Source organism: Nycticebus coucang, chromosome 1 (genome assembly GCF_027406575.1).
Source record: "Nycticebus coucang isolate mNycCou1 chromosome 1, mNycCou1.pri, whole genome shotgun sequence".
NCBI lineage: Eukaryota > Metazoa > Chordata > Mammalia > Primates > Lorisidae > Nycticebus > Nycticebus coucang.
This window is the reverse complement of record NC_069780.1, coordinates 129,856,254-129,871,415: the sequence shown is the minus strand read 5'-3', so window position 1 is coordinate 129,871,415 and position 15,162 is coordinate 129,856,254. Positions and strand designations below refer to the sequence as shown.

Below are 15,162 nucleotides of genomic sequence, written 5' to 3'. Positions count from 1 at the left end.
CCACAAGTCAGTAGCCTTTGTATACACCAATAACAGTCAAGATGAGAAGCTAATTAAGGACACAACTCCCTTCACCATAGTTTCAAAGAAAATGAAATACCTAGGAATATACCTAACGAAGGAGGTGAAGGACCTCTATAAAGAAAACTATGAACTCCTCAGAAAGGAAATAGCAGAGGATATTAAAAAATGGAAGAACATACCATGCTCATGGATTGGAAGAATCAACATTGTTAAAATGTCTATACTTCCCAAAGCAATCTACCTATTCAATGCCATTCCTATCAAAGTACCTACATCGTACTTTCAAGATTTGGAAAAAATGATTCTGCGTTTTGTATGGAACCGGAAAAAACCCCGTATAGCTAAGGCAGTTCTTAGTAACAAAAATAAAGCTGGGGGCATCAGCATACCAGATTTTAGTCTGTACTACAAAGCCATAGTGCTCAAGACAGCATGGTACTGGCACAAAAACAGAGACATAGACACTTGGAATCGAATTGAACACCAAGAAATGAAACTAACATCTTACAACCACCTAATCTTCGATAAACCAAACAAGAACTTACCTTGGGGGAAAGACTCCCTATTCAATAAATGGTGTTGGGAGAACTGGATGTCTACATGTAAAAGACTGAAACTGGACCCACACCTTTCTCCACTCACAAAAATTGATTCAAGATGGATAAAGGACTTACATTTAAGACATGAAACAATAAAAATCCTCAAAGAAAGCATAGGAAAAACACTGGAAGATATTGGCCTGGGGGAAGACTTCATGAAGAAGATTGCCATGGCAATTGCAACAACAACAAAAGTAAACAAATGGGACTTCATTAAACTGAAAAGCTTCTGTACAGCTAAGGAGACAATAACCAAAGCAAAGAGACAACCCACACAATGGGAAAGGATATTTGCATATTTTCAATCAGACAAAAGCTTGATAACCAGGATCTATAGAGAACTCAAATTAATCCACATGAAAAAAGCCAACAATCCTGTATATCAATGGGCAAGAGACATGAATAGAACTTTCTCTAAAGACAACAGACGAATAGCTAACAAACACATGAAAAAATGTTCATCATCTCTATATATTAGAGAAATGCAAATCAAAACATCCCTGAGATATCATCTAACCCCAGTGAGAATGGCCCACATCACAAAATCTCAAAACTGCAGATGCTGGCGTGGATGTGGAGAGAAGGGAACACTTTTACACTGCTGGTGGGACTGCAAACTAGTACAACCTTTCTGGAAGGAAGTATGGAGAAACCTCAAAGCACTCAAGCTAGACCTCCCATTCGATCCTGCAATCCCATTACTGGGCATCTACCCAGAAGGAAAAAAATCCTTTTATCATAAGGACACTTGTACTAGACTGTTTATTGCAGCTCAATTTACAATCGCCAAAATGTGGAAACAGCCTAAATGCCCACCAACCCAGGAATGGATTAACAAGCTGTGGTATATGTATACCATGGAATACTATTCAGCCATTAAAAAAAATGGAGACTTTACATCCTTCGTATTAACCTGGATGGAAGTGGAAGACATTATTCTTAGTAAAGCATCACAAGAATGGAGAAGCATGAATCCTATGTACTCAATCTTGATATGAGGACAATTAATGACAATTAAGGTTATGGGGGGGGAAGCAGAAAGAGGGATGGAGGGAGGGGGGTGGGGCCTTAGTGTGTGTCACACTTTATGGGGGCAAGACATGATTGCAAGAGGGACTTTACCTAACAATTGCAATCAGTGTAACTGGCTTATTGTACCCTCAATGAATCCCCAACAATAAAAAAAAAAAAAAGAAAATATTTCAAAATCATGTATCTGATAAGGGTTTAGTATCCGGAACAAAATAAGTACTCTTACAACTCAAGAATAAAAGGATAAATAATGCCATTAAAAAATAAGCAAAGGATCTGGATATTTCTCCAGAGAAGATATAGAAATAGCCAACAATACATAAAAAGATCAACATCATTAGTCATTAGGGAAATGCAAATCAAAACCTCAATGAGATACCACTTCATACCCACTAAGATGACCAGAAGGCACATAATTAAAAACACAGATGATGACAAGTATTGGCAAAGACATGGACAGACTAACTACCACATACATTTCCAGTGGACATGGAAAATGATGCAGCTGCTGTGGAAAAACAGTTTGGTAGTTTCTCAAAAAGTTAAATAGAGGCTGGGAGAGATGGCATTCTGAGAGGCCGAGGTGGATGGATTGCTTGAGCTTAGGAGTTGGAGACCAGCCTGAGCAAGAGCGAGACCCCATCTCTACTGAAAATAGAAAAACTATCTGAGTGTCTTGGTAGGCACCTGTAATCCCAGCTACTTGGGAGACTGAGGCAGGAGAATTACCTGAACCCAAGAGTTTGAGATTGCTGTGAGCTATGACACAGCAGCACTCCAGCCTGGGGCAACAGAGTGAGACTCTGTCTCAAAACAAACAAACAAACAAAAGTGAAACATAGAGTTACCATATGATCTGGTATTCCACTCCTAGGTATTGACCCAAGAGAATTGAAAACAATAATATATGTTCATACAAAAACTTGTACATGGATATTCACAGCAGAATTATTTATAATAGACACAAATTAGAAGGGAAAAATTTATCCCTATGTAAATAAGTTTCTAGAAGCAAAACAAGTAGTAGTTGATGCAATTTATAAGATACATTATATTAGTCAAGATTAATCTCTTTTTCTACTAATAGATGGGGTTAATAGGGATAAAAATATGCATTGGCCAAGTTAGAAACTTGCCCAAATGGACACAAGAGCCTCAGAGTCAAAGAAATTCAGAGCTACAAAGAGGCTAAACTCAGCCCAACTCCTCTATTTTACAGATGTGAAGATGATGTCCAGTGAGTTCAGAGTCAGATATAGCCAAGACTGGTACCTACACCTCATAATTCCTTACCAATCCTCTTTACTCAATACATACTTTTGTAAAACAAAAAAACAAAAACTCAGTATTTTATGAGACCACAAAGTCCAATCAGTGTAGGCTTGTTTAGCACTTTGTGCTTTTCTTCTCTAATCCCAAGTTAGATTATCAGGGGAAAGGGGTTTCTGAAAAACAAACCCAAAGCATGACTGCCAAGTTTGCAGATCTGACACTTTAGTTCTTTGAAGAACCTAATTTTTAAATAGTCAGAAAATTTCATTTTATTGTTTAAAATTACGCACAACAAACGACTCAGAAATAAAATCTATTTTTTATTTTACACACAATATAGGCAATTCCCAACTTAGAAATATGATGGGTTGATTTTTTAAAATTGAGATGTTTAGGAATGACCTAAATATCCAAAAATAACAGGGAGAAGTAGCTGTTGAGAAGCAGCTGTTGCAATATTCTTAATAATTCTGAGTTCCCAATATGGGTTAGTGGGTATAAGGACCAGCCCTAGACCTATAATGCCTGGGTCAAATCCTGGTCCACCATTTATAAGTCCTGTGATCTTGGTGAGTTTCTTAACCTCTTCCAGCCTCAGTTTCCTTGTAAAAAAAGAAAAAGTAGTGATGAATAGTAGTGCCTATTTCATAGGGTCACTGTGAGAATGAAATGAGCTCAGAACAATACCAGCATTTAGTATCTGAGGGCCATGAGGCTCCTTAGCCCTGTCTGAAATATTTACCCCTTTAAAAGAAAATACCTGCTAACTCAATTTCTAATAGGGTCTCATCAACTCTAACAAAATAAAGTGTGTAAAAAAAAGCTGTGAAAAATGTTTGGGAGGCTAGCCTGCTTTGAGTCAGTGACATTGAGACGTCTCTAAACCATGTGGGAGTAGCTAGCCTCCACTCTTCCTTCACTTATTAGGGAGTACTTTAAATACTCCTTTTTTTCTCCAAGATTGGTAGGGGGAGAGTTTTAGGGGACAAAAGCAACCAATTACAGGAACAGGTTTTTGAAGTTGGTATTTGCTTTCCTGTTCAAGTCTACTGGTAAGGGAGGAAGTTGGAGACATGAATGGCTTTTTCATTCTTTTGCAATTCTCTTCAGAGCAAATACAGAACCCTTTGCAGCAGACCTTGCCTTCTCTCCTTTTCTTTCTTTCCTGGAACATCCCCTTACTCCAGTTTTACAGGCCTGAGGTGTCTATCGGATGCAGGACTTTCTTGCTGTGTGACTCCTGACATGTTATAGAACCTATGCAGCCTTACTTCCTCATCTGTAAACGGGGGTTAAAGATAATAATTACCTCACGGGTTGTTTCAACAACTGAAAACAGTAAAACGTTATGCAAATATTTCATTATTAGTCATCTAACATCTCTGCAGAGAAGCTTTTAAAGAGAGTTATGAAGATGCGTAGAGGAGTTCAATACAAGTTAAATCTGAAAGGGATGTCAGCAGCCAAGAAAACCCAACGTAAGTAGGTTTCCTTGCAGGTGTGCTGAGAACCAGGAAAAATTACCTTAATTCTGACAGTTCTAGCCTAAGACCGCTAGTTCCGTGAGAACCAGAGTCTCACCGGCGGCAGGAGCTCTTTCATTTTAATTCTCCCTTTTGTTTCTGCTCCGCTCGGGGCGCCCGCACATGCGCGCTGCCGGCCGCCCCGCTGAGCGCGCCGACCCCCTGGCCGCTGCCGCCGGCCGGGCACCAGGCACTTCCAGAAACCCCTTTGCCCGGCGTTCGGGAACGAAAGTCAGAAAACCACGCTGGAAGCCCGAGAGGCGGGGCGCCAGGGCCGGACATGCGCAGAGGCAAAGGAGATCAGCCGGCCTGCGAAGACCGAGAACTTGACCGCCAGAAGCCAGTGCGCCAGCGCCCGAGGTCTCGCGGCCAGGAGGGAAGCGGTGCGATCGGAAGCCGGAGGACCGCGGCGTACCTGGTAGCGGCCGGTGAGCAGCTGGCTCCGCGACGGCGTGCACAGCGGCTGCGTGTAGTAGTTGTCCAGGAGCACTCCGCCGGCTGCCAGCGCGTCCAGGTGCGGGGTGCGGATGGAGGAGCCGTGGAAGCCCACGTCATTCCAGCCCAGGTCGTCCGCCAGCACAAAGACCAGGTGGGGCGGCCGGCCGGCCCCCGACCCTGGAGGCAGCAGCAGCAGCAGTAGCAGCGGGAGGACGGCGGGGAAGAGCGGCTGCCCCGAGCTGGGGCCTCCGGGCAGGCTCGCCGCGTCGCGAGGGCCCATCCTCATTCGCCCGCCGCCCCGGCGCTTGTGGCGCCACCGGCCCGGGGCACAGCTGATAGAAGCAGGAACTGAGGAGGGCCTGCCCCGCCCCGACGCGGGACTGCACCCCCAGCGGGCCGTGGGCTGGTGAGGCTCGGCGCTCGCACCCCCACCGCCTGCAACCCGGGCTGCGGTGGGGGAGGAGCCAGCAGAGGCCGAGCCTTGGGCCCCCTGCAGCCCGGCTGCGTGGAAACTGGGCCCACGCTTGAAATGGACCAAGGCCCCAGCGATGTCCTTTGCACTGTAGCATCCTAAAAGAGATGTGTTCACTTTAATAGCGCTTCACAGTTCACTAAGCATCTTCACAGCCCTTATTTCTTGTAAATCTTTCAACAGCCCTGGCCGCCAGGCATTGTAATTAGTGCTCATTTTTTCAGAAGAAAAAAGCTTCTAAATGGTTGAGACTCTGACTCAGATACTGAATCCTGGGTGTTTTGACTAGCTTTTAGCACCAGAACCCAGGTGGGAAGACAGGGAAGAGGCACAGGTCTAGATGGTGTTTCAGATTAATTTATGAAAATTGTACCCCCATGGAACCACTAGCTAGCCACTACCAAACAGGAGCCAAATACACAATCGGACTGTCTAGTGTCTTTTTGAAGGTCCAGGTCTACTTACAGGTGGCCTTGGTTGTTTTGAAGTGTTGTGTGGGCATTGACTAGCTCGTCCACTTACCCAGGTGTGAACCCATTCAGAGCTGGTTCCCTGACCAAGCAGTGTATCAGTTAAGTACGATATCAAATTTTAAATATCTGTGGGTGGAAGGAAATAATTTTCGGGAATTAGGGAATGAATTCGAGAAGTTAGCCTTATGACCAGTGTATTCCTGTTGCCACCCACGACTTTCTGCTTATTCTATGTCTGGAGATAGATTAGGTGTAGGAGAAAGTTTTCACCTTGCCTGGATGACACATCCTTTCAGGCCGAGTCTATAGCAAGGGGGTTATTTTACAACTTGATAAGTTGTAGATAAATGATAACAATGGAAAATAATTCTTGTTTATACATATGCAAGTGAACTCTATCCAAGGACGTGACAACCCACCCCTTTCACCACCATCACACCGAAGAAAAAATAGTTTGGCCTCCATTTCCACATTTATTTTAGTATTCCTAACATTTTTAGATGGTTTTTGGAACTGGTCTCACCAGTTTCTTACCTGTTTCTTCATTAATGAGTTCCTTAAAGTCTTAGCCACTTCTGTGTTTGTATAAGGGTCATGATTTTACCTTTCCTTTTGAGAATTATCCTTTTAACACATGAAATGTTTCCCTCTTTCATATAATTTTTTATTTACATGAATAGATTGTTATATCCACTTTTCTAGTCTAGAGAGATCAATGAAATTCAGCAGAAAATAGTTACAATTTAAGCATTTTGAAATTTTAGCCTTACCCTGTAAGACATCCTAAAGGACTGAGAATTTCTGCTGTGGTCCTTTCATGTCCTATCTCTTGCATAACTGTTCCTCCCTACCCTTCTTGATAAAAATCATTTTGCCCAAACAATGGCTACTGATCTGCAGGAACAATTCTTCCTTTAACCAACTGCTCCTGAAACTAGCTGAAGTTGCACTGAGCCGGTCTTATATAGGTCCTGTGTTTTCAAGTAAAAGTATGCTAATAAGGCTCTGGAAGTGTGCAAGTGAAAGACTTAATTTTTTTTTTTTTAATCTGGGTCTAGCTCTGTCACCCATCAGGCTGGAGTGCAGTGATGCTAACTTAGTTCACTACAACCTTCACCTTTGAGCTCAACTGATTCTCCTGCCTCAGCCTTCAGAGTAGATGAGACTATAGCCACAGCCCACCATGCTTGGCCCTGGAAGAGTTAATTTATTTTTCATCTATGAATCAAACACCTGTAATGTGCAGGACAGCTTAGTTATTTTGTAAAATCTCTTCATTGGAGTTTTTTTGAAGTTTCCTAATTAAATTCAGGTTATGGGTTTTTACAGGAATATTACAAATGTGATAGGGTCGGCTTCTCCTTGCTTCCTGTTAGAGGAACATGATGTTGATTTGCTCTCTTATTTGATAACTTCCTTAAGGTCATTTCTCCACTGTAAGTTTTACCCTTGTGATTAAGAGAGATTTTGAGAATATGTAAATTCCTGTTATTCCTCAAACTTTTACTTACTAGTTTTAGAATCTTCCTTTTGCCTCCGTTATAATTAGGATGGCTTCCATCTGGTGATTTTCTGTCATTTCTTCTATACTTAGAGTTGCCTTCCCATCATAGGGAAGAACTTCCTCTTCACCCTTATTTATTTATTTCACTATGAAGCCATGGATTCCTATATTAATCAATATGCTATAACCCTTCACTATAATTATTTCCACCCTGAAATCTTTCTCTGGTTTGGCCAGTGGGAGCCCCTTCAATCTGACTCATATCCTTTTGGTGTCCTCTTTAATTTTTGAGCATTTACTTACTTTTTGGTACAATGAGATTTTCTAGGATAATCTTGTGTTTTTTTCTTCCCCATCCCCAGAAGGAGGCATTTCTTCAAGAAATTCTAATTCTTTTTAGGGCCGAATGGTATTTGGAAACCAAGGTCTATGCTGTGTGCTCACTGCTCCTGAGCTGTCATTGCTTCTAACAAGAAAAAGATATAAATTAGATGTATGTATATACCTACATATGTAAGTTTATATATACACATTCACATACTATATCTACACATATACATATATAATCATGAGTTCACAGTGAATACCTTCGGTTCTATTCCCCCTCTTCCAGGTAGGTATAGATTGCACCAATTTTCATTGTCACCTTAGCAACTGAAAAGTACTGTATTGTACTTTTCAAGACAGTTTGGCAGTGTCTTATAAAACTAAACATACTTTCACCCTACAATCCAGTAATCATGCTCCTTGATATTTACCCAAAAGAGCAGGAAACTAATACCCATACAAAATCCTACACACCAAAGTTCATAGCAGCTTTATTCATAGTTGCCAAAACTTGGAAGCAACCAAGATAATCTTTCAGTGGATGAAAGGATAAAAAGTGTGGTATATCCAGATGATGGAATGTTATTCAGCAAAGAAACGAGCTATCAGGCCAGGAAAAGATTCTGTGGCATCTTTAATGCATATTGCTAAGTGATAGAAGCCAATCTGAAAAGGCTACATACTGTATCATTAAAACTATATGACATTGTGCAAAAGGCAAAACTATGGAGACAGTAAACTGGACTTCAGGTGATGATGTGTCAATGTAGGTTCATCAGTTATAAGGGATATATTGATCATGAGAGAGGCAATGCACATGTGAGAACTAGGAATACATGGGAAATCTCTACCTTCCTCTCAATTTTGCTGTGAACCTAAAACTTCTCTAAAAATATAAAGTCTTTTTTAAAAAGTTTTATTTAACTTTTTTTTTTTTTTTGAGACAGAGCCTCAAGCTGTCACCTGGGTAGAGTACTGTGGCATCAGAGCTCACAGCAACCTCCAAATCCTGGGCTCAAGCGAGTCTCCTGCCTCCGCTTCCCAAGCAGCTGGGACTACAGGCGCCTGCCACAACACCTGGCTAATTTTTGGTTGCAGCCGTCATTGTTGTTTCGCAGGCCCGGGCTGGATTTGAACCCGCCAGCTCAGGTGTATGTGGCTGGCGCCTTAGCCACTTGAGCCACAAGCGCTGAGCCTTATTTAACTTTTTCTAAAAGTTTAAATTTTTTGCCAGTCTGACATGAGAAATGGATATAGTTTTTTCTTTTTTGTTTTTGCATTTCTTTTATAATGAATAAAGCTAAATATCTTTTGTGATGTTATGAAGGGGCTTTTAATTACATCATTTTTGTAATTATGTCATTCTTGATGAATTTTTTGTCTCTTCCCACTTAATTTTGAGTTCTTCATTTATTAGAGAAGTTACCCCTTTAATTGTGATGTGTATAACAAATAATTTCTTTCAGTTTGTCAGTTGTCAAATTGGTGTTTTTAATATGAATACTTTTTTAATGTCAAATTTATCAATATTTTATTACAGGTGGATTTTAAGTTATAGACTATTCCTTTACCATGGAAAGCAAGATTTACTCGTGTATTCTTCTAGTGCAGTTATGTGTATGGTTCCAATTACATTTAGATCCCTGATCCATGGGCATTTATTTTTGTGTATGATGTGAAATATGCATCTAATTTTCTTTTTCCAAATATTTACACAGTTATTTCAGCACTATCCATAGGGAAATCATCTTTGCCCCCAAGGATATGAGACCTTTAACATGTGCTTAATTTCCACATTTAGTGGGGTCTGTTTCTGGGCGTTCAGTTCCATCCACTTGTCTACCTGTTTTCTCATGGTGCCAATGTGTCTCAGTCCTAGAGGATTTACTTTTTACTTTTGGTATTTTCCTGGCTATTTCTGCATATTTATTTTTCATATGAATTTTCATAGCAACATGTTTAGTTCCATTAGAAATTTTGTTATGATTTTTATTGGAATTGAATTAAATGTATACATTAATTTGAGCAGAACAAAAATCCTTATGATAATAAGTTGTCATATATAATAACAAGGGGTGTCTTTTATTTATTTTTTTTTTGTAGAGACAGAGTCTCACTTTATGGCCCTTGGTAGAGTGCCGTGGCCTCACACAGCTCACAGCAACCTCCAACTCCTGGGCTTAAGCGATTCTTTTGCCTCAGCCTCCCGAGTAGCTGGGACTACAGGCGCCCGCCACAACGCCCGGCAATTTTTTGGTTGCAGTTTGGCCGGGGCCGGGTTTGAACCCGTCACCCTCGGTATATGGGGCCGGCGCCCTACTGACTGAGCCACAGGCGCCGCCCTGTGTCTTTTATTTTTTATTAAGCTCTATCTTTGCAACTTTTGAAAGTTTTTTAAAACACTTAAAGGGAGAGAGAGTAAAGATGGCGGCCGAGTAACAGCTTCCCTGCAACTGGGAACAGCGAGTCTGGGGAGACAAGACTCCAGGCATCTTTGGCCGGTGGGATCTGCCTATAATCATCCCTTTGAGGATACAGGGAGCCAGCAAGTGACTTCTGGACCCCAAGAGGAGGACAAAACAGTGGAAAACTGGCAAGTGGTTGTGTGTGTTCGATCGACCTAATCACGCCAGTAACCATAAGTACAAGCAGCAGTGAGACTGCAAACTGGAAAGGTCTTAACTGTGAACTGTTTTGGTGTTCTTGGACTTGGCACTCAGTTGAACTGCCTTGGGGAGAGCTTGAGCAGGAGTGTGGAGAACTTTGGGCATTGTCTGGGGCCCCAGACTGAGCCACTGAGCTGGGCGCAGGAAGCCATTGTGAAAGAACTGCCCCGGCAAGCTCCGCCCTCAGGGTCTCAGAGCAAGGATTGGGAGGGTCAAAGTAACCTACTGACTGAGCAGCCTAAAGGCGGGGACTGAGCTGCCTTACAGCCTTAATCCTTAGAGGCAGAGTGAGACGGTTTTGGCACACTGGAGCCTTGGGCTGTTGCCGGGAGTAGAGTGCTGTGACGTCACAGCTCATAACAACCTCAAACTCCTGGGCTTGGCGCCGCCCAGACCTCCATAAGAGCTGTGCAGCGACCCCCAACCCGTGACCCGCACCCACTGGGCCTCCACATTCCCTGACCAGGAACTGCGGGAACCACACAACCCTGCGTCCTCCCTCCTGTGTCCTCCCAGCTTCCACACTAGCCCGTTCATCTGGACAGGGACTCTGGTAGCTGTGTGACCTTTGGAGCCCTCCCTGCCTCTGCGCAGAGCTCTTCTCCTGGCCAGAGACTGCTGGAGACTTGGGCTCTCTGTGCCAAAGTCACTGGGCACCTGGCACTCCCAGAACCGTGCGCACCACCCCCAGCCCTGTTGCTGGATCTGGGTGTGTCACAAACCGGAGCTGCTTCCACAACCAGAACTTCCCAGCTAGAGCAGCCCCAGAGGAACTACACAGGGTCACTCCCTACAAAGATCCAGCAACAATAGAGTGATCCCGCTGGGGTCTAATCTTGGAGAGACACCTCCCCAACTCTGAGGACAGCCAGAGGCAACGGTGAAAAACGATCATGAAGTGAAATCAACAAAAAAACTCTGGCAATATGAGTAATGAGAGTAGATCAACTCCCCCAAGGATCAATGGGGCAGAAACACCACAAGACCCCATGCACAAACAAATAGCTGAGATGTCAGAAATTGAATTCAGGATCTGGATAGCAAATAAGATCAAATTAGAATTCCAAAAGTTATCTCAAGAATTCAATGGATTCAAAGACCAAATGGCCAAAGATTTCGACACATTGAGACAAGAAGTTGCATCCCTCAAAGATCTGAGAAACACAGTAGAATCCCTCAGTAACAGAATGGAGCAAGCAGAAGAAAGGATTTCTGACATTGAAGACAAAGCTTTCGAACGCTCCCAAACCCTCAAAGAAGAAGAGAAATGGAAAGCAAAAACAGACCACTCTCTCAGAGAGCTCTCGGATAATTTGAAGAAAACCAATATTCGTCTTATAGGGATCCCTAAAAGTGACAAAGTGGCTTCACAAGGCATAGAGTCTCTTCTCCATGAGATTATGAAGGAGAACTGTCCAGACATGCCAAGAGATTCAGAAAATCAGATAGCAGACAGTTTCAGAACTCCAGCAAGACTCAACCCAAATAAAACATCCCCCAGACACATCATAATCAATTTCACTAAAGTTAATATGAAGGAGAAAATCCTGAAAGCTGCCAGACGAAAGAAAACCATTACCTACAAGAGGAAGAATATCAGAATAACTGCAGATCTCTCTGCTGAAACCTTTCAAGCTAGAAGAGGATGGTCATCGACTTTTAATCTCCTAAAACAAAATAACTTTCAACCCAGGATCCTGTACCCAGCTAAATTGAGCTTCGTTTATGACAGAGAAATTAAATACTTCAATGACATTCACATGTTGAAGAAATTTGCCACAACTAAACCAGCTCTCCAGGACATTCTTAGACCTGTCCTCCATAAAGACCAGCATAATTCTCCACCACTTACAAAAGTAAACCCACCCAAAAAATTTTTGATCAAATTCCAACTTGCACAGTCACAAAAGGATTAAAAATGTCCACCGGTCTCTCGAAAGGCTTATCAATACTCTCAATTAATGTGAATGGTTTAAATTGTCCTCTAAAGAAGCATAGGTTGGCGGACTGGATACAAAAACTCAAGCCAGATATTTGCTGCATCCAAGAATTCATCTTACATTAAAAGACAGATATAGACTCAAGGTGAAGGGATAGTCATCTATACTCCAGACAAATGGAAAGCAGAAAAAAGCAGGCGTTGCAATCCTGTTCGCAGATGCAATAGGCTTAAAACCAACCAAAATAATTAAGGATAAGGATGGACACTTCATATTTGTTAAAGGTAATATTCAATATGATGATATCTCAATTATTAATATTTATGCACCCAACCACAATGCACCTCAATTTATAAGAGAAACTCTAACAGACATGAGCAACTCGATTTCTTCCACTTCCATAGTAGTTGGAAATTTTAACACCCCTTTAGCAGTCCTGGAAAGATCCTCCAAAAAGAAGCTAAGCAAAGAAATTTTAGATTTAAACTCAACCATTCAACGTCTGGACTTAACAGACATCTACAGAACATTTCATCCCAAAAAAACTGAATACACATCCTTCTCATCAGCCCACGGAACATACTCCAAAATTGACCACATCCTAGGCCACAAATATAACCTCAGCAAATTAAAAAAAATAGAAATTATTCCTTGCATCTTCTCAGACCATCATGGAATAAAAGTTGAACTAAATAACAACAGGAACCTGCATACTCATACAAAAACATGGAAGCTAAACAACCTTATGCTGAAGGATACATGGGTTATAGACGAGATTAAGAAAGAAATCACCATATTTTTGGAACAAAACAACAATCAAGACACGAATTACCAGAACCTCTGGGATACTGCAAAGGCAGTCCTAGGAGGGAAATTTATGGTACTGCAGGCCTTCCTCAAGAAAATGGAAAGAGAGGAAGTGAATAACTTAATGGAACATCTCAAGCAACTGGAGAAAGAAGAACACTTCAACCCCAAACGCAGCAGAAGAAAAGAAATAACCAAAATCAGAGCAGAATTAAATGAAATTGAAAACAAAAGAATTATACAACAGATCAATAAATCCAAAAGCTGGTTTTTTGAAAAGATCAATAAAATATATAAACCTTTGCCCAAACTAACCAGGAAAAAAAGAGTAAAATCTCTGATTTCATCAATCAGAAATGGTAATGATGAAATAACAACAGACCCCTCAGAAATTCAAAAAATCCTTAACAAATACTACAAGAAACTCTACTCTCACAAATATGAAAATCTGAAAGAAATCGACTAATACCTGGAAGCACGCCACCTACCAAGACTTAGCCAGAACGAAGTGGAAATGTTGAACAGGCCTATATCAAGTTCTGAAATAGCATCAACTATACAAAATCTCTCTAAAAAGAAAAGCCCAGGACCAGATGGCTTACATCAGAATTCTACCAAACATTTAAAGAAGAACTAGTACTAAACCTCTTCCAAAATATAGAAAAAGAAGGAATATTACCCAGCACATTCTATGAAGCAAACATCACCTTGATCCCCAAACCAGGGAAAGACCCAACAAGAAAAGAAAATTATAGACCAATATCACTAATGAATATAGATGCTAAAATACTCAATAAGATCCTAACAAACAGAATCCAACAACACATCAAAAAAATTATACACCATGACCAAGTCGGATTTATCCAGGGTCTCAAGGCTGGTTCAATATACATAAATCTATAAATGTAATTCAACACATAAACAAACTTAAAAATAAAGACCATATGATTCTTTCAATTGATGCAGAAAAAGCTTTTGATAATATCCAGCATCCCTTCATGATCAGAGCACTTAAGAAAATTGGTATAGAAGGGACATTTCTTAAACTAATAGAGGCCATCTACAGCAAACCCACAGCCAATATCGTATTGAATGTAGTTAAATTGAAACCATTTCTACTTAGATCAGGAACCAGGCAAGGTTGCCCATTGTCTCCATTGCTCTTTAACATTGTAATGGAAGTTTTAGCCATTGCAATTAGGGAAGAAAAGGCGATCAAGGGTATCCACATAGGGTCAGAAGAGATCAAACTTTCGCTCTTCACAGATGATATGATCGTATATCTGGAAAACACTAGGGACTCTACTACAAAACTTTTAGAAGTGATCAAGGAATATAGCAATGTCTCAGGCTACAAAATCAACACCCATAAATCTGTAGCCTTTATATATACCAACCATAACCAAGCAGAACAAACAGTCAAGGACTCTATTCCTTTCACAGTAGTGCCAAAGAAGATGAAATATTTGGGAGTATACCTTACAAAGGACGTGAAAGATCTCTACAAAGAGAACTATGAAACTCAAAGAAAAGAAATAGCCAAAGATTGTTAACAGATGGAAAAACAAACCACGCTCATGGCTGGGAAGAATCAACATTGTTAAAATGTCCATACTGCCCAAAGCAATATATAATTTTAATCAATTCCTATTAAAGCTCCATTGTCATACTTTAAAGATCTTGAAAAAATAATACTTCATTTTATATGGAATCAGAAAAAACCTCGAATAGCCAAAACATTACTGAGCAATAAAAACAAAGCAGGAGGAATCACGCTACCAGACCTGAGACTGTACTATAAATCCATAGTGATCAAAACAGCATGGTACTGACACAAAAGCAGAGAAGTAGATGTCTGTAACAGAATAGAGAACCAAGAGGTGGATCCAGCTACTTACCGTTATTTGATCTTTGACAAGCCAATTAAAAACATTCAGTGAGGAAAAGATTCCCTATTCAACAAATGGTGCTGGGTAAACTGGCTGGCAACCTGTAGAAGATTGAAAGTGGACCCACACCTTTCACCATTAACTAAGATAGACTCTCACTGGATAAAAGATTTAAACTTAAGACATGAAACTATAA

General features: G+C 41.1%; 1 protein-coding gene across 1 annotated transcript in view; it reads right to left on the bottom strand.

The window, feature by feature from the left end:
- ARSB (arylsulfatase B) overlaps positions 1-5,459 on the bottom strand; it is a 198,117-nt gene extending 192,658 nt beyond the window's left edge. Inside the window, exon 1 of the mRNA XM_053587824.1 lies at positions 4,866-5,459. Within this exon, the coding sequence (XP_053443799.1) occupies positions 4,866-5,174 (309 nt within the window). The 5' untranslated portion in view covers positions 5,175-5,459. The remainder of the gene's footprint in view (positions 1-4,865) is intronic.
- Positions 5,460-15,162: the final 9,703 nt, after the last annotated feature.